This window comes from Podarcis pityusensis, assembly GCF_964106645.2.
Source record: "Podarcis pityusensis genome assembly, chromosome: 12".
NCBI lineage: Eukaryota > Metazoa > Chordata > Lepidosauria > Squamata > Lacertidae > Podarcis > Podarcis pityusensis.
Window position 1 is genome coordinate 53,828,660 of NC_138037.1, and position 27,624 is coordinate 53,856,283.

A 27,624-nucleotide genomic window follows, 5' to 3' on the forward strand; every position below is an offset into this window, starting at 1 on the left:
CCTCTGCCAGTTTTTGAGAGTAACCCCATCAAACGCAGTGGGACTTACTTCTGAATAGACTGACACAAGACTGGAAATTTTAATCCAATTTCCAATAGTGAAAACTGAAGCAGGGTGGAAATGATTCTGGATAATACTTTTGCCTCTCTTTGACTTTGGCTCCACCTACAATTGGCAAGTGGCCCCTGAGAGACTACCCCCAAAAGAATGTAGCCCTCGATGTAAAAAGGGCTGTTCGTCCCCACTGTAAAGTACCCAGACATTGCCTCTAACTCAAACTATATTTATTGCATCCATCCTTGATAATATCAGTTACTCTTTCGTAGTGCTGGCATTAGCATCTTTAATATACCGGGAGTCAGTGACGTTTTCACGAAATGTGACATTACACAAATTTTGCATAAATCTTATCCTGCTGAAAAGGGTTTTTTTTATAACCTGTGTGCTAAGTGGCTATTAACACATTTCCAGCTTCTAGGCCTTCTACGTATATAGTGGAACTGAGTCACAAAGCCAACACGGGCAGCAAGATTTAAAAGTGCATTAACATCAGCACATGGAGAACAAATGACAACATATCTATGAATACAGTGGTGCCTCGCAAGACGAATGCCTCGCAAGACGAAAAACTCGCAAGACGAAAGAGTTTTTCGTTTTTTGAGTTGCTTCGCAAGACGAATTTCCCTATGGGCTTGCTTCGCAAGACGAAAACGTCTTGCAAGTTTGTTTCTTTTTTCTTAAAACCGGGAAACCGTGCTTCGCAAGACGAAAAATTCGCAAGACGAAAAAACTCGCAGAACGAATTAATTTCGTCTTGCGAGGCACCACTGTACAGCATTTTGATCTGTAAGCGTTCAAATGGCTCTTGTGGCACCAACATTATCCGGCAGATTATATCTCCTTTCTCAGAGAATATAATGGGGAGGAGTTATGCTGTTTGAGAAGTGGTGTTTTGTGTGTGTGTGATATCTACCTTCTGCAGTAAACTAAAAATATATTTTAATCAATGGGTAGCATAAAGATTTATTTTTTTAAAAAAAGAAAATAATACATACGATTGGATTTTCTCACACAGCTGCTTCAGAAAAGGAACCGAACACACGCCTGATAACCGATGAATGTTTTCCTAGGAGGAGAAAAGCAAACACTGGAACTTAGCATGATTAGTTCCTTCTCTGTAGGGGAGAACGGGGATCCAGAATGTGGGTTTGTCTCTGCCCATCTCACCACTGGCAGGAAGTCTCTAAAAAAAAAAACTTAGAGGATACTTTGGGGGAGAGACAAGCCCCTTGCTCCAGTTCAACCCGTGCTTGAGCAAGTAGATGTATAGTCACACAAGAACAACTAAGGAACAGGAGAGGAACACAGTGATTTCAAAGGAACATGCCCCTCTTGTTCACTTGCATGAAAGAAAAGGTTCCTACTGGCCCCTTTAACTAGTCCAGGTGAAGGGGAGAGCAGAAATAATCCTGATATGGGCCGAAAAGGGAAAAAAAAATAGGAGGCCCCTGGTCTCCTAGTCCTCTGGGCCAGGCATCCCCAACCTTCGGCCCTCCAGATGTTTTGGACTACAATTCCCATCATCCCTGACCACTGGTCCTGTTAGCTAGGGATCATGGGAGTTGTAGGCCAAAACATCTGGAAGGCCGCAGGTTGGGGATGCCTGCTCTGGGCAACCCTCCAAGATTCAGCATCTGATAGCCTCCCCTCTACGCAGCACCTGGGAGGGCCAGATCCCAATTCTGCCTAGAGAGAAGGAACTTATCACACTAAGTACCAGCGTTTGCTTCTCCCGTAGGGGGAAATTGGAATCCATGGTGTTATGTACTGAGATGAATAGGATCCAAAAGGCAGCAGTCTGATTGGTCCTAGAATAATAGGATTCAGAATGCAGCAGTCTAATTGGTCCCAGAACAATAGGATTCAGAATGCAGCAGTCTGATTGGTCCTAGAACAGTAGGATTCAGAATGCAGCAGTCTGATTAGTCCTAGAACAACAGGATACAGAATGCAGCAGTCTGATTGGTCCTAGAACAATAGGATTCAGAATGCAGCAGTCTGATTGGTCCTAGAACAATAGGATTCAGAATGCAGCAGTCTGATTGGTCCTAGAACAGTAGGATCCAGAATGTAGCAGTTTGATTGGTCCACAGGAGCCACGCAATCCAGCTCCAGGTGGAAGTGAATCCGCAACCTGATTGGCCTACAGGAGAATCCCGGAATTAGCCAATCACATGGGGTCCATTGTGTAAATAATGCAAATAAGGCAGACATTCTGGGGGAACTTCCATTCCTCCTCACCACTATGAGCTGAATAAAGAACATGAAATCCACACTTGACTCCGAGTATATTTCAAATGTCGGATGTATCTCAGCAATAGCCAGGTCAACCACCTATTCTTCCAAAGGAGGCATTGACTGAGGTGAAGGTGTCTCACGAAGGTGGAAGGACAGGGTCAAGTGGCTGCTCTACATGGGTCACCCAGGGGTGCTAGCGTCCCAAATGCTGCCAAAGTGGGAGGGGCAGTGATTCCCAAGGGAGCCCACCCCCTTGGGACCGCCTGTCTGAGAGGGTGGATGTGGGCCTGAAGAAAGGGGTTGAGACCTTGAGGCACCCTCTGACCCGCCTGCCATAGGGGAAAGGGAAGGCTCTCTGGGGGCCCTTCTGCCAGGGCCCCTTCCTCCTTGCTCAGCACCCGGCCTCATCCTCGCCCAGGCCCTGTGAGGGGATCAGGGGCTGCTCCAAGATGAGGAGTCTTCTGAGCGGAAAGGAGAGGGAACCAGGGGGGCTTTCCTGAAGCTCCAGTCGGAAACCACGGAAGCCACGTCGGACATTTGGCTTCCAAAAATAGTTCGCAAACCGGAACAGTCATTTCTGGGTTTGCGACCTTCGGGAACTAAAATGACTGTATTTCTAAATTCCTGGGCAAAACAGCATTCAAACAAATTCACAGCTGTGCAGAAAGTCAGCAATGGAAACATTCTTCTCAAACTTTAACACGCCTAAATTCTTAATTTTATGCTGGTGTTTGATGTACCTTACTTACAATACAAAAAACTCCTCCTCATAGTTACTTATGATACGTTAATTTCTGCCCCAATGCTTCCCAGTAATGGAAGAGCCTGAATGCAATGGTCAAAATAATAATAATGATTACTACTACTACTACTACTAATAATAATAATAAATTTTATTTATACCCCGCTCTCCCCAGCCAAGACCAGGCTCAGGGCAGCTAACACCAGAAATAACAGATGTCCAGCATTTTGCCTTCACATTCAGCCCTACTTTCCCACTTCAAAATATTTTTAAAACAATGATAAGCCCGTTAAGAGCTATGCTGAAAATAAGCAATACCGTACATTAACCCATATGTGACAAACACAGCAGACCTACAGGATGGACTGAGGATGTTACCAAGAAGAGGGACATGAATTGTTGCAGTAAAAAAAATAAAGCCTGGTTTTTATTTCTAGACAAAGACTTTTTTTATAAGATGCCATACAGTAATCCCTCATCTTATGGGGGGTTGGTTCCAAGGGTAATGTGTATACAATAAAATCATGTTTAGCACTCCCAGAGCCAGCACGCCAAACCAGCACCCTGGTCTTTTTGCACTGTATCTGCTTGGGTTAAAGGTAAAGGGACCCCTGACCATTAGGTCCAGTCATGGCTGACTCTGGGGTTGTGTGCTCATCTCGCTTTATTGGTCGAGGGAGCCGGCGTACAGCTTCTGGGTCATGTGGCCAGCATGACTAAGCCGCTTCTGGCGAACCAGAGCAGCGCACGGAAACGCCGTTTACCTTCCCGCCGGAGCGGTACCTATTTATCTACTTGCACTTTGACGTGCTTTCAAATTGCTAGGTTGGCAGGAGCAGAGACCGAGCAACGGGAACTCACCCCGTTGCGGGGATTCAAACCGCCGACCTTTTGATTGGCAAGTCCTAGGCTCTGTGGTTTAAGAAAAGAGCTTTTGTGCTCCCAGCCTTCCTTGCTGGACAAGGCCTGCTTGCTGCACTGGCCCTGGAAGGTTTGTGATACTTGCACAAGATCTTGCAGGGACTCGTATGATCTCAGGAGAGCGTCCCAGAGCCTTCCAGAGTTGGCAAGCTTAGCAGGCCTTAGATCCAAGAGGGAGGGAACGAAAACCTTCTCAGCACAAATGTTTAAAACCACCTTGGTGGTTGGGGCTATGCGTGACTGAAATTTCAGCTTGACCAACGTCAACATTCATATTCAAAAGCACAACAACTCTACTTTTAAAATATTAAAAAAGTAAAGGTAAAGGTACCCCTGCCTGTACGGGCCAGTTTTGACAGACTCTAGGGTTGTGCGCTCATCTCACTCTAGAGGCCGGGAGCCAGCGCTGTCCGCAGACACTTCCGGGTCACGTGGCCAGCGTGACGAAGCTGCTCTAGCGAACCGGCACCAGAGCAGCACACGGAAACGCCGTTTACCTTCCCGCTATAAAGCGGTACCTATTTATCTACTTGCACTTAGGGGTGCTTTTGAACTGCTAGGTGAGCAGGAGCTGGGACCGAACGACGGGAGCTCACCCCGCCGCGGGGATTCGAACCGCCGACCATGCGATCGGCAAGTCCTAGGCGCTGAGGTTTTACCCACAGCGCCACCCACGTCCCTCATATTAAAATATTAAGAGAGGAGAAAAATATTTATTTCCCTCGATGGGAAATGCTGTCATTGAAATAAGAGGCTTTCTTATTTAAAATGTGATTTGATAAACGGTGAATTTCATCTTGTATATGAAAACAATAAATTCATCTGTTGAAATTCATCACTAGGATATTAAAGGCATGAACTGCCCTCAAGCTATGAGGTTTTCATTGCTGGTGGGGTTGTATGCATGCAGGTACGCATGCCACAAATTTTTATGAATGTCCATCATTTGGGCATCCACCCTCAAATAAATCCATGGTACATGTATTCAATCATCTGAAGAGCCGATCATTTCAAAATCTGGGACCTCTGTGATAAGCTCCAGGCTAGAACCATATAATTTGTCATGTTAAAAGAATAATGACCCTTTGTCCATTTGCTGCATTTCATGATTTTGAAGCATATGAGGAGCACGGAAGAACTGTGAACTATTCACTTTGCACTAGGTTTGCTGTGAAAAAATGAAACAGGCACATTTGCCCTGATAACCTGACAGGGGAACCAGCGTTCTTGAGTGGAAGTTCCAGACAATACACTCAGATAACCATGCATACAAAGGAAAGAGAAAAATCCCATATGACTTATATATTCCCTTTCTATGGGATGCAACACAAAAGGCACCAAAAAATTACTCCTATACTCAGTTACCATAGCAAAGCACCATGTAACCTTTTTTTTATTTTTTTTTTGGTCATTCATTGGCTGTCTTCATATAACCCTTCCACTATTACAGCACAGTACATTCTGAGACATGTGCTACAACCAGAATATGTAGGCATGATTTTTCATTACAGTAATTTGTATTTATGTATAGGTGTGTTTGTATGGAACACATAGGCGTACAGTTGTACCTTGCAAGACAAATGCCTCGCAAGACAAAAAACTCGCTAGACGAAAGGGTTTTTTGTTTTTTGAGCTGCTTCGCAAGACGATTTTCCCTATGCGCTTGCTTCGCAAGACGGAAACGTCTTGCAAGTTTGTTTCCTTTTTCTTAACACCGTTAATACAGTTGCGACTTGACTTCGAGGAGCAACTCATAGAACGCGGTGTGGTAGCCTTTTTTGAGGTTTTTAAAGACTTTGGTGATTTCTGAAGCTTTTCCAAAACTTTCCCGACACCGTGCTTCGCAAGACGAAAAAAATCGCAAGACGACAAAACTCGCGGAATGAATTAATTTCGTCTTGCGAGGCACCACTGTAGTCAGGATTTATGTGGGGGGGGGGCAGCACCGAGTTATCTTATGCAATAGTCCGTTAAGTATTTTTATTTATTTACTTGATTTAGGGGGCACAGCCCCCCCCACCTGGCTATGCCCACTATTTTACCAGCTCATGTGAACATAACCTCCAGGATATATTCTTAAAGCCCTCGGGGCGGCTGTGGATTTTTGGAACATGAAAACTTGCTTGCTTTTCAGCTTCAGACTGAGTCGTGACATTTTGCATTGTGCTATGAATCCTTTGAAATTAAAGGCAGCTCAGATAGGAAGACAAGCCAATCTGGAAACTGTGCGGGAGGAGAAACTCCCACTTTGAATAAATATAAAGCACTGCATCCCTCCCCCCCCCCACCCCACGTTCACTGACACACTTATGTCTAAACCTATCTGTAAGTAGCATTAAAAAAGTTTCCCTTTTTCAGCTTGGAATTTTTAAGTAGATTAAAAATCTACTTCTCAAAGTTGCATTAACATCAAACACTTCACATTTTTGACAGGCACCGCTGCTAGTCTACTCCCTCCCACACATCCCAAAATGCCACCAGCGTTGCTGGGAAAATGTCTACTGAAACCTTGGTTTACTTCAACTACTCCTTGACCTGCGTTTTGCAGGAGCCCTTGTTGGAGCTTTCCTTAAAACCGGGCCTTGGACTGTTCTGGATGTTGCTACTGTCTGTGCCCCTGATCTCTTCTCTGTGTGGCTGTTTCAGACCTGAGCAAGGATTAAAATCCAGTTCCCCCTAGTTCAGCTCTCTGTCCATCCACTATATTTAAGTGGCCCCACAGGCAGAGCTTCTTCTGCATGGGCTGAAAAAATGGGAAAAAAGCTTTATCTTCATTTGCTCAAAAGAGTGTCTGCCATGAGAGAAGATGAGGCCTCCTCTGACCATGTTGCAAAAGAGCATCCACGGTTCTGGTGCTTCAAAAGATGACAAGTTGGAAAGTCCCATAGCAGCTTCCATGTGAACCTCTGGAAGCAACAGTTCTGGTCCTTAGTCACACGACCTCACCATTGATGTAACATAAACTTGCCTTATGAGGCCACTGTTCCATCGAGCTCAGTATTGCCTACACTGACTGCCAGTAGCTCCCCTGGTCTTGGACAGGGTCCTTTTGAGCCGAATCTGCAGATGGCAAGTCCTGCAGTATAAAGGTATCATCTGAAAAGAGACTAAGGCCCCATCTGCATTATACAGCCAAAACAGCGTCATACCGCTTTCCCCAAAGGAAATTGTGGTTTCTAAGGGTGCGGAAAGTTGTTAGGGAACCCCTATTACCTTCACACAGCTACAATTATCAGAGTAGATTTAATAGTCAATAACCTTCCCTGGGGAATTCTGGGAATTGTAGCTCCTTGGGGGAATAGGGGTCTCCCAAGACTTCTGAGCACAAGCATTCCCAGGACGTGGGTGGCGCTGTGGGTTAAACCACAGAGCCTAGGATTTGCCGATCAGAAGGTCAGCGGGTCGAATCCCCATGACGGGGTGCGCTCCCGTCCTTGGTCTCTGCTCCTGCCAACCTAGCAGTTCGAAAGCACGTCAAAGTGCAAGTAGATAAATAGGTACTGCTCCGGCGTGAAGGTAAACGGCGTTTCCGTGCGCTGCTCTTGTTCGCCAGAAGCGGCTTAGTCATGCTGGCCACATGACCCGGAAGCTGTACGCCGGCTCCCTCGACCAATAAAGCGAGATGAGCGCTGCAACCCCAGAGTCGGTCACGACTGGACCTAATGGTCAGGGGTCCCTTTACCCTTTACCTTTAAGACTTCTGAGCACAAGCATTCCCAGGATTCTCTGGGGGATACCATGACTGTTTAAGGTGGTATGAAACTGCTTTCAATTTATAGTGCAGACGGGGCCCAAGCTTTGGATGTGCAACTTCTGCTGTGTTCCTGTTTCATCCCTCTCCCTCCAAGCAATTTATGGCAGCAGAGCAGGTAATAATTATCTGAAGATGCTCACATGCCTCCAGCTGCTTCTAAACTTGAGTTGAAAATGCTTATTTACAGGGTGTTGTTTATTGCCCTGGCATCACTGTTCAGCATTAACCTAGGGATTAATTAGAAATCTTCATTTTTACATCCGCGACCAGCTTCACAGCAATAACCTGGGAAGAAGCAATATCATAATTCCTTTGCAAACAGCAGAAAAAGAAAGAAAAGAAAGCCATTTGCACTGCAATCAAATACCCACAGAAAACAGGGAGCAAACCATACAGCTCAGCTGAAACATAAAAGTGAAAGTATATCTAGCCCGAAGGCAAACGGATTTGCTTTCCTCCTATGCTACTAGGTAACAGGAGATCAGCATACCTGGAGTTCAAACAGCGTCTTCCCATGCAATGTTTTACACCCTCATCTCAATTTTAAAGGCAGTAGTGAATGCCTAAGCATGGGAAAGTAATGTAGAAATTGAGCAGCACAGGAAAATGCTCCCATGGTGGAGAAACTGGGAAGGGACATGAAAGGTCTCAGGTGAGAGCTGGGAGGGTCAGACATTTTCTGTGTTGGTGCCATGATTTAGAGCTATTTTTGGTTAGAGTGAAGATTCTTTGTTTTTTATTTTATTTTTTGTATTTTACATACCCTGCTGCTGATCTTTCCCTCCCTTATTTTTTAAAGGTAAAGGTACCCCTGACCGTTAGGTCCAGTCGCAGACGACTCTGGGGTTGCACGCTCATCTCACTTTACTGGCCGAGGGAGCTGGTGTTTGTCCACAGACAGCTTCCAGGTCATGTGGCCAGCATGACTAAGCCGCTTCTGGCGAACCAGAGAAGCGCACAGAAACGCCATTTACCTTCCCGCCAGAGCGGTACCTATTTATCTACTTGCACTCTGACGTGCTTTCAAACTGCTAGGTTGGCAGGAGCTGGGACCGAGCAATGAGAGCTCACCCTGTCACAGGGATTCGAACCATCGACCTTCTGATTGGCAAGCCCAAGGCTCAGTGGTTTAGACCACTCGTGTCCCCCCTATTTTTTATGTTGCTGCTATTATGAGAATTTGCATTTATTTATGATGCCCCTGATGAGCCTCCCTGGGGAGAGCATGGCACGAACAGGAGCCACCACAGAAAAGTCCCAGTCATGTTTTTCCCACCTTCCGGGTCTCTGGTAGAGGTAGAGGAGGCACACAAAGAAGGTCCTCAGATTATGATTGCAGGGTCCCGGTTGGTTCATACGGGGAAGAGGCGATGCTTGAAGAACTGCAGTCCTGTGGTGTTTAAGGCTTTTTAGGTCAAAACCAGCACTCTGAATTGGGCATGAAAACTAATTGGCAACCAGTGCAGTCATGTCAGGAATGATGTCATATTGTATTATATTATCTATTTCCTCTGCTTATAATTGCATTTATATAGCTGTTTTGATTCTTATATTGGACATATATCATGTTTTGTATTGACTTTGTGGTGGTCTATGTCATAAACTTCTCCCCTTTTTCTGACAATGGGAGATATGGAAGTTAAATAAATAAATAAATAAATAAATAGAACAAAATAAAATAAAATAAAATAAAAAAATACCACTGGTCCACCCATCTCAGCAATGTTGTGTCAGAATCGGTCAAATCCAAAAAGGTGAAGGCAATTTTTCTCCATTGAGCTAAAACTTAGGCCATAGCAAAATAAATAAACAAACATATATAAATTGGAAGGAAGAGCGCAGCTCTTCTCCCAAGGGAAGGAACATTTGGGATTTAAGATTTTAGGCGTGATGTTAAACTGGAAAACCACTATTCTTTACATACTGTCAAAACCAGAGTAAGGAGAAAAGGAGGGGGATAGCAAGTGCAGAGCAATGGATCCTTGTCAGGGATAAATGTCTGTAATTGACAATTTCTACCTGAGAATCTTTCAGTAGAACATTTGAAGTTCCTATAATTAACTCCCCCGACACCTAGACATCTCTTTTGTGTTTGATATATATTTTTATCTTGGGTCCCCATTTCAGTATCTTTTTTTGTTGTTATTCCTTTATCCTTAATGGTTACATTTTTCTTCACACAGCAGTAAAAGCAAGGCTTTCCACAATGCTTAATGTTTATTCAGGAACATTTCTGAATATTTTATATCCATCTGGCTTCAGACTTAACCAGTTCTGATTAGGCACAATCATAGTGAAAACAGCCTTCCTTACCTTGAGCTGATTTGCAACCATACTTTCTGATTCCTTTATAGCCACACTGAAGCCCATCTAAAACAGAAAAAGAAAGCAGCATATTATTCCTATTGACACTCTGAAAATTCCTACCTTTTGAGGCTTAGCTGGGCAGGGAATAAAGAATGTGTCGGCAAGGGCACAATCAATTATCTCTTTCTGGATCCACCATCAATTATTTGATTACCTTCCATCACATTCCATTTGTAAATGTTCATTTATTTCTCTGCAAGCCCTTTTTTTTTGTCCATGCTAGGGAATATAAATCTGCTTAAGGCTGACGGTTCATATCCGGAGTAAGCTTTGCTAGCCACAGAAAACAAACTTCTGTTTGGTGGTATTCAGAGATTAGATTTTGGAGTGCGCTTACGGGAGTTTGTGGAAGTATGCTCAGTGAGACAGAATCCCTTATACCAGAGAAGTGGGGAACCTCTGGTCTGCTAGATGTTTTTGGACACTTCCCATCGGTAAACTTTTTCAGCAGGGGGCCGGTCCACTGTCCCTCAGACCTTGTGGGGGGCCGGACTATATTTTGAAAAATAAATAAATGAACGGATTCCTATGCCCCACAAATAACCCAGAGATGCATTTTAAATAAAAGGACACATTCTACTCATGTAAAAACACGCTGATTCCTGGACCGTCCGCAGGCCAGATTTAGAAGGCGATTGGGCCGCATCCGGCCCCTGGGCCTTAGTTTGCCTACCCATGAGGGTCACAAGCTCCCCAACCCTCCCACGGTGAAGTATCAACAGGCTACAGCTGCAGTAAAAAGCTTGTCCATTTCCCCATGGAGGTAAGGAACTATAAATTAAATTCACTTTCACCTCCACTTTTCCTACATGGGGACAATATCTCCATGCATTAAAATGAAAGAACCTATGGAGTGTTCAATGTAGGAATCAGAATCTTCATCAACACTCACTGGATCTGCTCCAAACTGGAAAAATAAGAATAGTAAAGCACAGCTTACACAGCAGGCCACCTGGATTTAACTGGAGTGGACAAGGGGACTCATTTTTAATCTGCAGACATCTCTAGGTACTTGTCAACAGCTCCACTGATCTGTAAGAACTGCCCTGCACGGAGTCCACAGGGATCTTGAAACCACATTGTGATTTCATCCAGCAACTTGCTCACACATGGCCTAGTCCTGTGCAACAGCAAGTACCTGTCAATACTCTTTACTTTATTCTTTTACGTGTTTCCAAAAAGTCTCAGCCAAAATTTGGTTTTAATTATGGAAAGGTAGATTCTAATTTGGCCCCATCTGTGCCATATGTTTAAAGAGGTATCATACCGCTTAAACAATCATGGCTTCCCCCAAAGAACCCTGGGAAATGTAGTTTCTTAAGGGTTTATGGGTGCTGAGAGTTCTATTCCTCACAAAGTACAATTCCTTTTATTCGCCCTCCCAAAGTGCTGGCTCCACCCCCTTCTGGTAGCCAATCAGAGAGAGGCTTCAGCCCTCTGGTGGGATTCAGAGGCACTGCAGCACCAGACTCTGCTGTCCGTCACACCATCCTACTAATTAAGATGGCACTGGTAATGGGCCACTTACAAGAAAGTATTAAAGTAAGGATAATGATTTGGTTTTAGTTCTGCATCACCCTAATCACATTAGACTGGAAAAATGTAATAAGGAGCCAACTGGAGTTGCTTTTTAGTTGTTGCCATTTTGGTTGTTGGGAAGTGCAAAGTACTTCATGACGTTTTTGTGGAGCTTCTCCAAGAAACAGCTTTATGGAGAATAAGATGATAAAGAGCGATTAATAGTGGGGGGAAATCATACTATTATTATATAACATATAACACAGCATCATACGATGCTGATGGTGTTTTGTTTCACACAACTTATATTTTATTATGCATTAGCTTTATTATACCGTACCCTGCTCTGAGATTATTTTTTAATGAAGAGTGGGTTAGAAATCTAAATAAATGAATAATCATAAACATTTCTGCGCACTCTGCCTAATGGAAATAATTAAAAAAGGACCATCTGTTTGTTTACTATGGCCTTCTATAATACAGAAGAAGAATGTAATTGCTAGCTTTCAATCCAAAGCGCTGAAAGGCTGAAGACCACTTTTTGAATGAAACTATTGGAATACGGGGCTCACTTTCTCCTTCTTGTTTTTATTTGGCATGGCCAGCTGGGTGAGTGGCTAGGGGCCCGCCAGACCAGAGAGTTGCAGCCTCCCGTGGCAGCCTGTTGCTACTCTACCAGTGGGCTGGATGGCCTGGCTCCATCCCTCGGACCCGGCACAAGACTCTTCCCTCTGACTCCCAGGAATGGTGGCAAAGGAGGTGTTAGAGAGGAGGAGAAGGTGGCCTCAGTCGGCAGCTCTCTATTCCCACCTCTTCTCCCAATGTGAAGCTATTTCCAGTTAGCGTTCCTCAACAAGGATGGGAATTCGGGACTCAGCATGACAAAGCAAGAAGCCGCAATAGCTTTAGGGTTTTGTGACAGTCTTGGCATTTCCGGGGCAGTTGGAAACGAAGATGTCAAGCTATTTCAGAGAAGAGACCAGGCCAAAATGGATGCGTAACGGAACAATAACAAGAACAGTTTAGAACAGTAGCAGAGCTGACTGCCTCAGTCAGGACATATGGCTACCTTTACAGTGGTACCTCTGGTTGCAAACAGGATCCATTCCGGAGCGCTGTTCGCAACATGAGCAGAATGCAACCCGCGTCTGCGCATCAGCACATGCGCGGGCCACGATTCGCTGCTTCTGCGCATGCACTGGATGTCATTTTGAGCATCTGTGCATGTGTGAGTGGCGAAACCGAGAAGTAACACGTTCTGTTACTTCTGGGTCGCTGTGGAGCGTAACCTGAAAAGATTTAACCTGAAGCGTCTTTAACCCAAGGTATGACTGTAGTTGGAATAGCAACATAATTTCCCACAGTTTTTTGAGGGGAAAGAAGCCACACGTGTACAGCTATGAAAGCAAAGTCCCTAGATCACACATTTCAGGTCTTGCGTGGAGGAAGGAAGGGGCACAAGACCACTCCTGAACCGTAGGAAAAGAGTCAACAGAGCAGGTAGTAATAATATGTGAATTAAGCCATAGTCTTGGGTATCAAAGAATGTTTGATGGCATGATCTCAGTAGGTGCATGATAAGGTTTTGCCTTCTAGGCCATGACACAGGCAGCTGGTTACAAGCAAAGCAGATTTGTATAGAAAATTATCTACCGTTTTTTGGGGGAAGGTGCTATATGTTATTCTGTTCAACGTTTGCTGCCACCAGCGGCGTAGCGTGGGTTGTCAGCACCCGGGGCAAGGCAAGTAATTTGCGCCCCCTAACCCGGGGCAAGGCAAGTAATTTGCGCCCCCTAACCCCTAACCTGCCGCCGCTGCCAACTTCTTCTTGCTGCTGCCTGGTCTGGTCTGGTGTGGTTCTCTCCCGCGCTCAGCGCTGCGCTGGGCGGCCGCTGCACTGTCCCTCCCCCAGATAGTCCCTCGCTCTCTCTCCGCACCGCACGCCTGGCACCCACCCCCTCCACAGTGGGCGGCGACCCAGCGGCTCGGATCGGATTCGCACAGCCAGCACTGCAGTGAGAGAGAGTGAGTGAGCCAGGTAGGAGCAGAGACCTGCGAGTGCGAGCGCCCCCCCCAGATGTTGCGCCTGGTGCGGCCGGCCCCCCTGCACCCCCCACGCTACACCACTGGCTGCCACTGTGTAACGTCCGATTCTGTCAAATGTCACACTGCAGCCTGAGAACGAACCACGAAGCAAGTGAAATATCTCTCGCCAGAAGGGAAGGCAGGGAAACAAAAGTTCTCTTTCTGCTTGAGTGCTCAGTATGCCTAGTCATTTGGATGGCCGGAATGGCAGGCCCTAAGAAATGCCAAACTTCGCAGCGGCTGCAAAGAGACTGCACAAATGCCTGGAGCTGTCCCCATGAATCAGACACTGCAACTCTTGTGGTGTGATCGTTATTTCAATGGTACCTACATCCATTCTGAATATTTTATTAACATGCCCATGAGTCACGGAGGTTGAATTCCGCTACAAAGAGCAAACCAAGCTATTTTAAAGAATATTAAAATTTGCCTTGTTGCCTTGGATCAAAGATCATGCTTTTGCATTTTAAAACATCTAGCCAGTTGCCTCTGGGAGTCTCACAAAGGGACACTGCTGTACCCTATAGCATTCCCCAACAGCTCTGAAATGGAAGTATATTGCCTTGGAACAAGGAGATTCCACTTAGCAGTCATGACTAGCAGTTGTAGATTGACCTCCCCTCAGTGGACTGAGTTCCTCTTTCTCTTTTTTCTGGCATCCAATATAGTTACCACCAGGGCTTTTTCAGCTGAAACTCCCCAGAACTCAGTTCTGGCACCTTTCGGGTGGGTGCCATTACCATTCTAAGGGAACGAGGGAGGTGCCCATGGGGAATTCCGGCACCTCTTTTTCTAGAAAAATAGCACTGGCCACCACCATATGACAGCTTGCAGACTGGCTGGGAGAGACGCACAGAGGTCAGCCTATATCACTGGTTGCATATGGTTCTTCTTCCCCCATCACCCCACTGTGGGCACAAAGAAAGTCTTCCCAGAGAACTGGGAACCCAGGTCTGAATTCAGAGTCTACACAACAAAGATCCTTGCATCCGCTGCATCTTTGCTGATCTCAGAAGAGTCTGTGTTTTCAAAGATATGGAAAGCTATTCTATCTCTTCTCCAGTAGAAATGCCATTAAATAGAACTGATATGTGATTCGCTATAAATTTAACAGTTATGCTGTTCTAGAAATAAAATGGTATTTGCTAGTCCAACCATTGCTGGGAGTGACTTTGAACCAATCACTATCTCCTAGCCTAATCTACATCACAGGGTGTTGTGAAGATTAAATGGAGGGAGGCATGGGACCTTGCTGAGCTTCTTGGAAGAAAAGTAAGGGGGGAAATGGAATGAATGAATGAACAAAAAGGGGTGCAAGAAAGGTAAAGTACAAGCATGAAGAAAGCTACCAAGTGACAGGTGCAATCTTTAACGCATTTGACCATTGGCTTAACCTACCAATGCTTCATTCAGATTAAAAGTTGTTCACTGATGTATCAGTGGTTCTGAGACTGAAAGAGTGATGCCCTCTTTCTTGGATAGACTCTTATGAACAAGAAATTTAAAGATGGCTTTTCATTTCCCAGCAGAACTCACCTTAGGAGGGGGGTACAGGTGACAAAATGGTTGACCTGGCTTTTGTTTGCACAAGCCAATGGAATGGCATACCACATCTGGATTCATTTTGTGCTCCATCCTGAAAGGAAATGATGCCAAAAAGCAAAAACTCAGTTAGGTTCTTTTGACTAAATACCAGCTCCTTCAGTGGAAATGTAAATCTTAAAAAAACAAAAACAATTAAAGATCCATTTTAATATAGGCCCGTTTGACCATAGCTCGGTGATTTGGACTGGGCTGTGATTATTTTCAGCCCTAGATTCTAAACCTTTTTGCAGCAGTGGATAAATGAAACATCAGAATGGCTGTCCCTATTTTAGCAAATTACAGGAAAGACAAAGACTAAAAGTGTACCACTGATTTTCATATTGGTGGATCTCAGTGATACTCTTGACTTTTACCAAGTCTTGATCAGACTTGCTGTTGAATGTGTGCTATATTAATCAATATGATATTACTGAATTACTTGATTATAGAAGAACTGCTTCATTTTTAGGTTATGTACTCAAAAGATATATAATTACATAATCACCAAGCTTTCACTTCACCAACACTAACCTGAAAGGAGGTTACATTAGCTTACAAGGCTCTGAAATGCTGGGATTAAGGTCAGAAATTGGAAAGAAGAAGAAAATTACATTAACTGCAAGCTAGGTTAGCTAGAACAGTTCAATTTACGTTCACCAGCAGACCAATAATTGCTAAGCAACTCCACTGTCAAACGAGAGAGCACAGAGCTATGTTACACAAACATCCTCTTATATTTTGGTGCAACATAGAGGATCCTCAAATATGTGTTAGGTATTGCACACATGCACATATCTGGGGAAGGGCGTAGTTCAGCAGCAGAGCAGTTGCTTTTTCATGCAGAAGGTTCCAGATTTGATCCTTGGCATCTCCAGGTAGGACTAAGAGAGACTCTTGTCTGAAACCCTTGAGGGCCCGACAGCCACTGCAGATAATACTGAGCTAGATCATCCAAAGTTCTGAATCGGTAAAAGGCCGCTTCCTATGTTCCTATGGTCCTATTTCTAAGGTCCTTCCCCCTACAACAGTGGTGCCCTGGGGTGTCTTGAATGATGGTCAGGGGTGCTGTGGGCAACACTAGCCTCTGTCCCTCTTTGCTTCCCTCCTCTGATGCCCTCTCATGTCTTTGCCTCCCAAAGGCTTGCACAGATGTTTGTTGCAGCAGCCCTGGCTACAAGCTCCCCAGGTGAATGGTGCCTCCAGAGCTCACCCGGGGGTGCTTGGGCATGCTGAAGAGGCACCTCTATTTGGGGCTGAGAGAGAGGGGCAACTCAGAGGCCGGGGCGGCATCTGCTGCTGCCCAGAGGACTCCCAAGGTGAGGGGAGCAGAGAGAAGGTTGAGGACACACTCCACAAGCGAGGGTTTTTGAAAAGGGATGAGAGGATGCCAGCTGTGCAGGCAAGGGGTGACCAACTGGGCTCCTGAGCCCCCCAGGGGTGCCACAGAAAGAATGTAGTTGGTCAAGGGAGCCGTGGACTCAAAAGGTTGAAAACCTCTGCCCTACATCATTGGCTTCCTTGGTGTGATGCAACCTTATTTAAGCTTGGTTATGTCACACAGGTGGCGCTGTGGGTTAAACCACAGAGCCTAGGGCTTGCCGATCAGAAGGTCAGTGAGCTCCCGTTGCTCAGTCCCAGCTCCTGCCAACCTAGCAGTTTGAAAGCATGTCAAAGTGCAAGTAGATAAATAGGTACCGCTCCGGAGGAAAGGTAAACGGCGTTTCCGTGCTCTGCTCTGGTTTGCCAGAAGCGGCTTAGTCATGCTGGCCACATGACCCAGAAGCTGTATGCCGGCTCCCTCAGCCAATAAAGAGAGATGAGCGACGCAACCCCAGAGTCGTCTGCAACTGGACCTAATGGTCAGGGGTCCCTTTACCCTTTACCTATGTCATTACTGGGACGCGGGTGGTGCTGTGGGTTAAACCACAGAGCCTAGGACTTGCCAATCAGAAGGTCGGCGGTTTGAATCCTCGCGATGGGGTGAGCTCCCGTTGCTCAGTCCCTGCTCCTGCCAACCTAGCAGTTTGAAAGCATGTCAAAGTGCAAGTAGATAAATAGGAACCACTCCGGCGGGAAGGTAAACAGCGTTTCCGTGCACTGCTCTGGTTCGCCAGAAATGGCTTAGTCATGCTGGCCACATGACCCAGAAACTGTACGCCGGCTCCCTCGGCCAATAAAGCAAGATGAGCGCCGCAACCCCAGAGTCGGTCATGACTGGACCTAACGGTCAGGGGTCCCTTTACCTTTACCTTTTATGCTATTATTATGGTTCCTTTTTAAAAAGTGAAGGAGAACGACTAACCCAGAAAGATTTTGAAAGGTATAATAAGGGTAAACAACAAGCAACTTTACAACGTAAATAAAATGATGGATGAATCTGGACACCTGTCAGGCACCAACTGGAAATGAATATTTTAGCCTCTGTATAAAATGGCTACTTAGCATACATATTTACTTATTTATATGACGCGCTAATACTCACAACTTAATTATATGTGGTCCAAATATTTCAGCGGTCAGAATGCATGCTCCTTGTAAGTGCAACTTTTCTGGAAAACAACACATTTAAAAAGTGAGTGCACATACTTAAAAGACTATTTGAACACACCAAAGTGCCATTAAGAAGCCAAGAGATTCCCTGCAGGAACAGAGCAAGAGTCTTTCTAGTTCAGCATCCTGTTTCATAGAATCAAAGGATTGTAGAGTTGGGAGAGATCCTGAGGGTCATCTAGTCCAACTCCCTGCAATGAAGGAATCTCAACCAGATCATATATGACATATGGCCATCCAACATCTGCATAAAAACCACCAAGGTGGGAGAGTCCGCCATCTCTCATGGGAGCCAATTCCACTGTTAAACAGAAAGCTCTTCTTGTTTAGTTAAAAACTTGAATCCATTGGTCTGGGTCCTAGCCTCCGGAGCAGGAGAAAGCAGGATTGCTCCATCTTCCATGTGGCAGCCCTTTAAAAGTTTGAAGATGGCCACCATATCTCCTCTTTGCCAGGCTAAACATACCAAATTCCCTCAACTGTCCCTCATATGGCTTGGCTTCCAGACCCATGATTATCTTGGTCACCCTCCTCTGCACACATTCTACCTTGTCAAATGCCTTCTTAAATTGTGGCTTCCAGAACCGGACACAGGACTCCAGGTGTGGTCAGACAAAGGCAGAATAGAGCAAGACTATGACTTCCCTCAATCAGAAGACACTATACTTCCGTTGATACAACTTTCAGCACTGGCCTGTTGCGCATAGCTGTCAACTTTCAGATTTGAAAATAAGGGATCAGCAGCCTCACCTGTCCTGGGGACAGTCTATGGGATATTTAACAATCTGGGATAGCAGTGGAAAGCAGTGGGAAACGGCGCTGGAATAAGGGAATTTCCCGCAAAAAAAGGGAAGGTTGACAGCTATGCTGTTGCAGGAAGCTTCTGGGGCGGCTTCTGTCAATCCAGAATGTGCTGCTCAAAGCAGGATATTTGCGTGGTATGTCTTCAGTGCTCAGTTAGAGTAAATGGCAATTCGTATTTTCTCCAGATTGATGTTTGCTTTGATTTAGAGCTAAGGACCAGGCTTTCCCTGGGAAAGGAGCAGAGCAAGTGGAAAACTACTCATACCTATGTTTTCTCAAAACGGGACAAGTGCAAATGTGGCTGAGCCCTGGTCAGCCTTGAGCAAGGAATCTTGTAGCCTAAACCACCCAACAGATTTTTGTGAGGATAAATGGACTAAAGCTGTCCACTGGCTGACGATTTATTAGTTGACTATTTAGCTACCTTTAAACCGAGTGATCATGTAAACAATTGCATTTAAACAGATTTGCAGATTAGTAAGGCCTTAACGTAGCTGCCTTTTCTGTTGAGATGATTTCGTGCTATCACTCATGTGAAAGACAGAAAGGTTATCTTTAATATATTCTTTTCCCCCTGAGATCACACAGCGCAAAGACAAAATAATAATTAAAAACAAACGAAAGTGTGCTTCAATCTCATTCTTGGCCTCACTAATTAAAATTTGCCCCCACATTAAAAGCAGCACACTGAAACCAGGATATATATCCACAAATGTATATATTTAAGTGCCCTTCAAACTCATTCATGGTCTCACCAATTAAAATTTGCCCCCACCGTAAATCTTTAGTTGATTAACCCACTGATTACCAACTAAACTTTGCAGTTCCAATTGTAAGACACTCTAAAAACCACAGTTAATAAGTTAATGAATATCAGAGGTTATTTTTGAAGGAAGCAAGGAAAGATAGGTACAAGTGGGTTTAAACAGGCAGATGTACGCCTCTCAGAGATTGGGGTAGCATGCAACAAGTATTTTGGATCAGTAAATATGCAAATACAGAAAGAAGTACAAAAGTACAAGTACAGCTGCTAAAAAAATCTACATTCTCAGTAGCTTTAAAAGGGCACGGTGAATGTTCTAGGTGCAAGGTGGCAAGATGTAAAAGAAGAAAATTAAGAAGAAAAACATCTTTTAAAGAAAGAAAAGAATCATGTCATACAATTTCTTCATGAAACTTCAAAGCACACAGTTGTTCCTTCTGATCTGAGGTGAGTCATCTGTATTTCAACTGAGCTTTTAGCCTATCTCATTGTCCTTCCTTATAAAGAGAATTCCTCTCTGTCCATTTTTCACATTATGGTTAATCTGCATAAGTTTAATTTGGCCAATTAAAATTGTGCCCTTGACTAACACTAGATTTCTTGTTCTTATCATGCTCCTAGTATAAAGCTAAGGAGAAGGCGGGGAGAAAATGGGTTCCTTAAAGCACTGCTAGAAATGTTTGCCAAAAAGGCAAGTTATTGGAGATGTTCAATTCCCTAATATGCCCTCCGACAAAGAACAAGAGACGGAGAGCTGTGCATTTATAACACACGCACATTCCTTAGCCATGCTCCTTCTCTTGCCACAACATCGAGAAAGGAGACATAAAATATCATCTGGCTACAATAATTTTAATGTGCAGAATTCTTATGGGCATAACAAATCCTGTTCATAAATATTCAAAAGGACTAACTGCCACTCCTCAGAAACTATGATTGGCTTAGGAGATGTAGCAGTAAGAGAAGATTAGCATAAGAACGGAAGAATCACCCGTGAGATTCCTCTGGGAAGCTCATAAGCAGAACGTGATGGATCCGTCCCCTGAAGCTCTCCCCCAGCATCTGTCAAGGAGGCATCCTTACATTTTCCCGTGACAGCAAATTGTCAGTGATGGAGCACGTCCTCCATTCATTTGTCCAGTTCTTCTAAAAAGCTAGCTAGTGTCCGTCCCCAAAGTGAGTACCTTGTAAGACATTGCTGCCTCTGATTATTCTTCTACTGATGCTTTTTGTTACTCTTCTTTGGTGTGGGATATTTAAAGTGCAATCAAACCAACAATTCCTGTATTGCTAGATAGGCACATGGTTGGAGCAGAAGCTCAGAGAGTTTTCCTGTAAGTTGGCTAGAGAGGACTCTGCGAGAGACACTCCCACTGTGACCTGACAGGTAGCAATATACAGTGGTACCTCGGGTTAAGTACTTAATTCGTTCTGGAGGTCCGTACTTAACCTGAAACCGTTCTTAACCTGAAGCACCACTTTAGCTAATGGGGCCTCCTGCTGCTGCCACACCGCCAGAGCACGATTTCTGTTCTCATCCTGAAGCAAAGTTCTCAACCTGAAGCACTATTTCTGGGTTAGTTGAGTGTGTAACCTGAAGCGTCTGTAACCTGAAGCGTATGTAACCTGAGGTACCACTGTATATTTTCCTACCTGCCTGGGCACATCCTGTCTTTTTTGTCTCTTCCTCATCTCTTCATCACCAAGCCAGAAAATAACAACAACAACAATAGTAATAATAATAATAATAATAATAATAATAATAATAATAAATCCAGGAAAGTTATCCTGGGATCATGGTGAATAACTCACTAAACACACACATATCTCAGCATGCACCAGTGTAGAATAGTTTGTTTTCTCTGTGTTGTACCACTGCAGACAGCACATGTTTTAGAAACGCATATTGGAATGGACTGGGGCAACCAAAACCCCCCTGCATATATAAACTTTTAATGTCAGGGATGTGTGCTCTAGCTTAGTCTTCTCCCTTGCACGATACTTTTTGGTGTGCGTAATACATATTTCCCCAACAGGAACCACTCAAATAATCCTCTCCATCTACATCCGAAATCAGTAGTTCTCAAAGGTGTGGCACTCCACACTGGTGTGGCAAGAGAAGTTGGCAAGTGTGGCAGGAAGATTCAAAGAATCTTCAAAGAAACATTTAGTACAGTACAGTACAGTATAGTATAGTATCAAAATGTGTTTTCATTTGCAGAAGATGGATAGATATATTTTTAAATTGGGAGCAAAAGCATCAAGCAATGCTGAGGACAATCTTAGTTGTGATCCAGAATCACTGTTGGAACAGAGAAACGAAAGAAATCAGTGTGGCACGAGCAAATGTTTATTCTGAAAGTGTGGCCCAGAGAAAAAAATTGAGAACCGCTCACCTAAATGAATACAGAGAAAGAACCACATTTCTACTGATTACATACGATGGCCCTCTTTCTGAATCACTAGTGCTATTCTTACACCCTTAAACAAGATAAACACTGAATTGCTGTCAAATTAAGGAAGCAAAAATAGGTCCCATGTATAACGCTTTGATAGCCTTCAGTTGCATTAAGCCAAGTTGCGACTAATAATAGCAGTGCAACATTTACAGTCACAAGTGTGAATTCATAATAATCACTGAACAGACCAACATATGGTACATTGCTTTTTTACCAGGTAAGTAGCGACAGAGCCTCTCCAGAGCTTCTTTTGCTGAAGAATTGTGGACTTGAGCAAGCTGTTCTATTATGGACACCACGAGGACACATCCTGCAAAGGCAAGAAAAAGAAAGATTCCTGTTACTCATATTGATTTTAAAATTAAAAAGTTCTCTTTTTTTGCCGAGGGAGAAAATTCAGGGCGTCCCCAAGGTGGTTGTCACCGATGGAAGCAAAAGCTCTGAAAAAGCTCAATATGGAGGCCAAATGGCTGAAATATTGGGAAATTTTGGAACAAGATGGAGATAGACTGAAATTGCAGAGTTTTGAGAAATTAAAAAACAAAGTGCGAGACTGGCTTCATTATTATCAGATAATGGAGGCATACAATTTGGACAAGAAAATTGGCTTCCAGGTGGAAAAATCAAAGTTAGAAACAGAACTGTTAGAACCCAAAACTAAGATTTTGTCAAAAATGTATAGCTTGCTGTTGAAATGGAATACTCAGGATGAAACGGTGAAATCTGCTATGATTAAATGGGCACAAGATGTTGGACATAACATAATGATGGCTGACTGGGAACAGTTATGGACCACAGGTATGAAGTTTACGGCATGTAATGCCTTAAGAGAGAATATTACGAAAATGATATACAGGTGGTACATGACCCCAGTCAAGCTTGCAAAAAATTATCATTTGCCCGATAATAAATGCTGGAAATGTAAAGAAACTGAAGGTACATTCTTCCACCTTTGGTGGACGTGCCCAAGGATTAAGGCTTTCTGGGAGATGATATATAATGAATTGAAAAAGATATTTAAATATACCTTCTTGAAGAAACCAGAGGCCTTTCTCCTAGGCATAGTCGGCCAATTGGTGCCAAAGAAGGACAGAACTTTTTTTATGTATGCCACAACAGCAGCAAGAATACTCATTGCAAAGTATTGGAAGACACAAGATCTACCCACTCTGGAAGAATGGCAGATGAAGCTGATGGACTATATGGAACTGGCAGAAATGACTGGCAGAATCCGAGACCAGGGAGAAGAGTCGGTGGAAGAAGATTGGAAGAAATTTAAAGACAATCTACAGAAATATTGTAAAATTAATGAATGTTAGAATGATGTTGGATAGAAATTAAGTGGTTTCCAGCTGTAATGCTTTAAGGGAATATGAAAAATGGGTTGTTAATAGGTAAAAATCTAACGTTACTATTTTAAGACCAAAGATTAGGATAAACAAAGAGGGTAAGGATTTGCTGAACCAACAAATTGAACTGGAATACAAAAAAGGGAGGTATGAGGAGGTCCGGGAAACAAGCTAAGGAAAAATAAGTAATGGAAAAATTGAGTGGTTTTTAATCATTTTTATTTTGTATTTTGTATTTTTTCTCTTTTTTCTCTTTTTTTCTTTTTATATTGTAACATTTGGAAAATCTCAATAAATATCTTATAAAAAAAAAAGAAAATTCAGGGCGTCTGAACATTATTTATTAAAGTGTGTTTTGTAAACTTTCCTTTGTTGGAGGAAGAAGAGTATTTTCTAGCAAACTCTGATCTCCTAGTCGGGAGTCAGCCATTCATGTGAAGTCCATTCCTTTCAGCAGCACCATTTTCCTGTTTTAGTTCCTGATACAAACCATTGCTCATTCTAACTGTGCTTAATGTTAAGTTGTGGGTGAACATATCAGACGAACACCGCAATTCTTCAAACAGCTCTTGTTTATTCACAGGCCAGAACAGAACTGAACTGAAGGGTTCAGCCAGCCTGCTTATATAGAGCTCCAGTACAATGCAACTGTAACAACTTTCTGTAACTATCCAATCACTGAACGTGACTTTCAATCCCTTATTTGCATATGTGGACCTGAGTGAAAACTATCTACAGTATCCCCCTGCTGGCCCAGGGTGAGAACTTCAGTACATAACACTTATCTCCACAAACCAGTTACCGTATCCATGATTTGAAGTGCATTTGTAACCTAGATTATCAGGAGTCTTGTATTATGAGATTACTATTCATACTATAGGTATGAGAAGTAGGGAAGCAAGGAGCTAAAGAAAACAGTAATCTGTTATGGATTCTTTACTATTCTGAGAACTCCAAAGTAGGAAGTGAGAAGCGGAAGTGCCCTCTGTACAGTAGGGATAGCAAACCTGAGGAACCAGGCACAGTGTTCAAACATGGGTACCCAGCTGTTGTTGGACTACAACTTCAATGATCCCTGACCACTGGCCCTGCTAGCTAGGGATGATGGGAATTGTAGTCCAACAACAGCTGGAGACCCAAGTTTGAGAAACACTGGACCAGAAGTTCTTCATACCTGATGAACCGTCAAAGAAGCAAAGCAGAGGAACCCAACACACCAATGGCAGGAAAATACCAAGAAGTTAAGCTTCCTAGATGAAAGGAAGGAATTATAAAATCAAAACCTTCTCCAGTCCATTTGCAACATAATGAGGTTACCTTGTAAAACATAATGCTAGATAGCAGAAGCTTGCAAAACCCTAGATCTGAGCCAACTAGCTGGTAAGGTGTATAGTAGATTTCTCGATTAGGACTAGGTCAGCATTTCTCAACCTCTGGGTCCCCAGATGTTGTTGGACTACAACTCCCACCATCCCTGAGCCCTGGCCTTGCTAGCTAGGGATGATGGGAGTTGTAGTGCAACAGCTTCTGGGGACCCACAGGTTGAGAACCGCTGGACTAGGTGACCAGGGATTGGCTTGTGGAGTCAAAAGACAACTAGAGTGGTCAGATGAAAAAGAGGTCAGGACTACTGTAACAGTTGTGCAAAAGGGGGAATTTTAGCAGGGGTGCAGTTTATTAGGTGTAGCTGTTGAAATTATCCCTTTTGCACAACTGATAAGGGTACAGAAAGCCCTGAATTCTTTTGCATCTGCTCCTCCTGTTGTTAATCAGTTAGGTTTCTAGGGAAGGCAGAGTGCCTGGTAGCACAGGATCAAAAGCACCGAGTCCTGACTGCTAGATGACCCTGTGCAATGCCACCGTATTTCACTAACTCGGGAGCACAGTTAATCCCTGCTAATCCCATCATGAACCAATCAGGAACTACGCCTAGTGGCTTCCAAGAAAGCCAGGGTTTGGAAGACAAATTTGCATCATGTTTCTGGACATGCCGATATCTCGTAAGATATATCAATGCTTTCATGGATGGTGCAAGTCCAACGGACAATGCGGTGTTATTGCAAACAGCAGCAAGAGGGTCTCCTGTGTCGCAACACCTCCGCTTGCAGTCTTCAGTGCAGCATCCTGAATGCAAGCCTCTGTCTCATCCTTCCTGGATTTCAAATTCAGTAGCAAGTTAACAAGGGCACTCTGAAACCTCTGCAAAATGCATGCCTAGACTCCGATATGTGATAGACCAGGCATAGGCAAACTTGGCCCTCCAGATGTTTTGAGACTACAATTCCCATCATCCCTGACCACCGGTCCTGTTAGCTAGGGATGATGGGAGTTGTAGTCCCAAAACATCTGGGGGGGCCGAGTTTGCCTATTCCTGTGATATCAAGGGCTAATTCACACGGGCACGTACAGCACTTGATGACTGCCAACACAGATCCAACTATCCAACACAGATCCAACTATCCAACAACAACAACATTCTTCTCCAGGAAGTAGGACATGATTCAACCAGAGGTAAAGATAAGGTAAAGGACCCTTGGATGGTTAAACCCAGCCAAAGGTGACTATAGGGTTGCGGCGCTCATCTTGTTTTCATGCTGAGGGATCCAGTGTTTGTCCACAGACAGCTTTCCGGGTCATGTGGCCAGCATGACTAAACTGCTTCTGGCACAATGGGACACCGTGACAGACACCAGAGCACACGGAAACACCATTTACCTTCCCGCTGCAGCAGTACCTATTTATCTACTTGCACTGGCGTGCTTTCGAACTGCTAGGTTGGCAGCAGCTGGGACAGAGCAATGGGAGCTCTGTCGCACAGATTCGAACTGCCGACCTTCTGATCGGCAAGCCCAAGAGGCTCAGTGGTTTAGACCACAGTGCCAACCACAACCAGAGTAAGAACGTCTAAGTCCCATTGGTTTAAATGAGACAGTGAAGCACAGATATCTTTCTCTTTCCAATGATCCTGGTGGAATCCAGTAGTGACCAGGACTGTGATTCAGAAGCTAAAGTGTTCCCATCTAAGGAGCTGGACCAAGTTCCTAGCTCTGAGTTGGATGTTGGTGAACAGGGTCCCCCTAATCCTAGGACTGTCTGAACCAGATGCCACAGTGCTGTGACCATCAAAGGTGCCTTCTCATGGCCTGAAGAACCCAAAGCACAGGGAACATACCAGGTGGAAGGTCTTAGATAGGTGCAGAGCATAGGAGGCACAGGCACAAAAGGCCTCAATTCACTTCCAACTTAACAGAGCCAGTTACTCACTAGGAGTTCATCACAGCGCTGTGAAAACCTACCTGCCTTGCCCTAACCAAGGTGTCTTCTGCTGGACAAGAACAGGGCACTCTCATCCCTTCAAATGAATGAGATGCCAAACTATTCCATCATGGACAGACTCTGCCTCATCATCTCAAAACTTTGGAGTTGTAAAAAACTTTTTTTTTAAAGCAACATTTAAGAGATTGGCTTCTTGGTAGCACTTGACAATGACTTTCACTCCTTGACAGGATGAAGGAGCATTTTTATTTCAAGAAGTGTCTCGGTATTACAACGTCTATCATCCCTTCGCAGCCAGACCTGAGCATTAATAAACCTGCCTGTCTCTTTTCAGATATAGTTTGTTCCACCTGCATTTAATTTACGAGGGGGATCAGAGCATACAATACTCATACTGTTCAACAGCAATAATCTAAAAATTCACATTTCAAGAGACTGCTTTCCTATCATACTAAAAAAGAGAGAATGTGTTTAATAATAAAATGACATTTCTAATAGACTAGAGGGAGTTTAGATGGGAGGAAATCACATCTCAGCTAATAAAGTCGGAGCGAGAGTTTGCTGGCCATGAACCCCCTGGCAAGCTGAACAGACTGTTGAAATTAATCTACTCCTGCAGCAAACATACAAAGGAAATTCTAATTAGAATGGTATCAATGGCTGCAGATAAAAGCCAGCACAAAAGAGTTCCTTTTTTTAGAATTTTAGAGATTTTAAATGCGGGGAAAAGCGGCCAACTTTGTTATTATAGTTACGTGGGTTTAGTTGCATTGTGCATGATCCTGCTCACATTAATTTAACCAGATGGGAATAGGACTTAACATTATTTTTTATTGTTAAAATAGAAAATACGGATTTAAGACAATAGCATATGCCTGCATGGCACTTTCCCCTTTACAATTCAGGTTGCAGTACTATGTGCCCTTGAAGCCAGTGAAAAGTGAACGCATCTGTCTGACAAAGAATGAATTTTCCTGGTATATCAGGCTAAGGGCTGATGGGAGAGTCTTCTCTTGGCATACTGCAACACACCGCAGAAAGCCTGCCCAGTTGGTTTCTAAGTAGTGCTGGCTTCATTCAGAATCACAGTTCTGGTTGGTTCCAATCTACATATACAAACACGTTGAGTCAGCTGTGCAGACCTGGCTCTGGGC

At 44.0% G+C, this 27,624-nt stretch overlaps 1 protein-coding gene across 7 annotated transcripts in view; it reads right to left on the minus strand.

The window, feature by feature from the left end:
• The window catches only part of AOAH (acyloxyacyl hydrolase), a 99,402-nt gene that overhangs the window by 52,276 nt on the left and 19,502 nt on the right, over nucleotides 1–27,624 (minus strand). For all 7 annotated transcript variants that reach the window (XM_080975913.1, XM_080975917.1, XM_080975914.1 and 4 more), the window contains 5 exons: nucleotides 22,060–22,155; nucleotides 17,752–17,818; nucleotides 15,222–15,321; nucleotides 10,029–10,085; nucleotides 1,056–1,126 (listed from right to left, as the gene is read on the minus strand). In XM_080975913.1, the coding sequence (XP_080832039.1) occupies nucleotides 1,056–1,126; nucleotides 10,029–10,085; nucleotides 15,222–15,321; nucleotides 17,752–17,818; nucleotides 22,060–22,155 (391 nt within the window). The remainder of the gene's footprint in view (nucleotides 1–1,055; nucleotides 1,127–10,028; nucleotides 10,086–15,221; nucleotides 15,322–17,751; nucleotides 17,819–22,059; nucleotides 22,156–27,624) is intronic.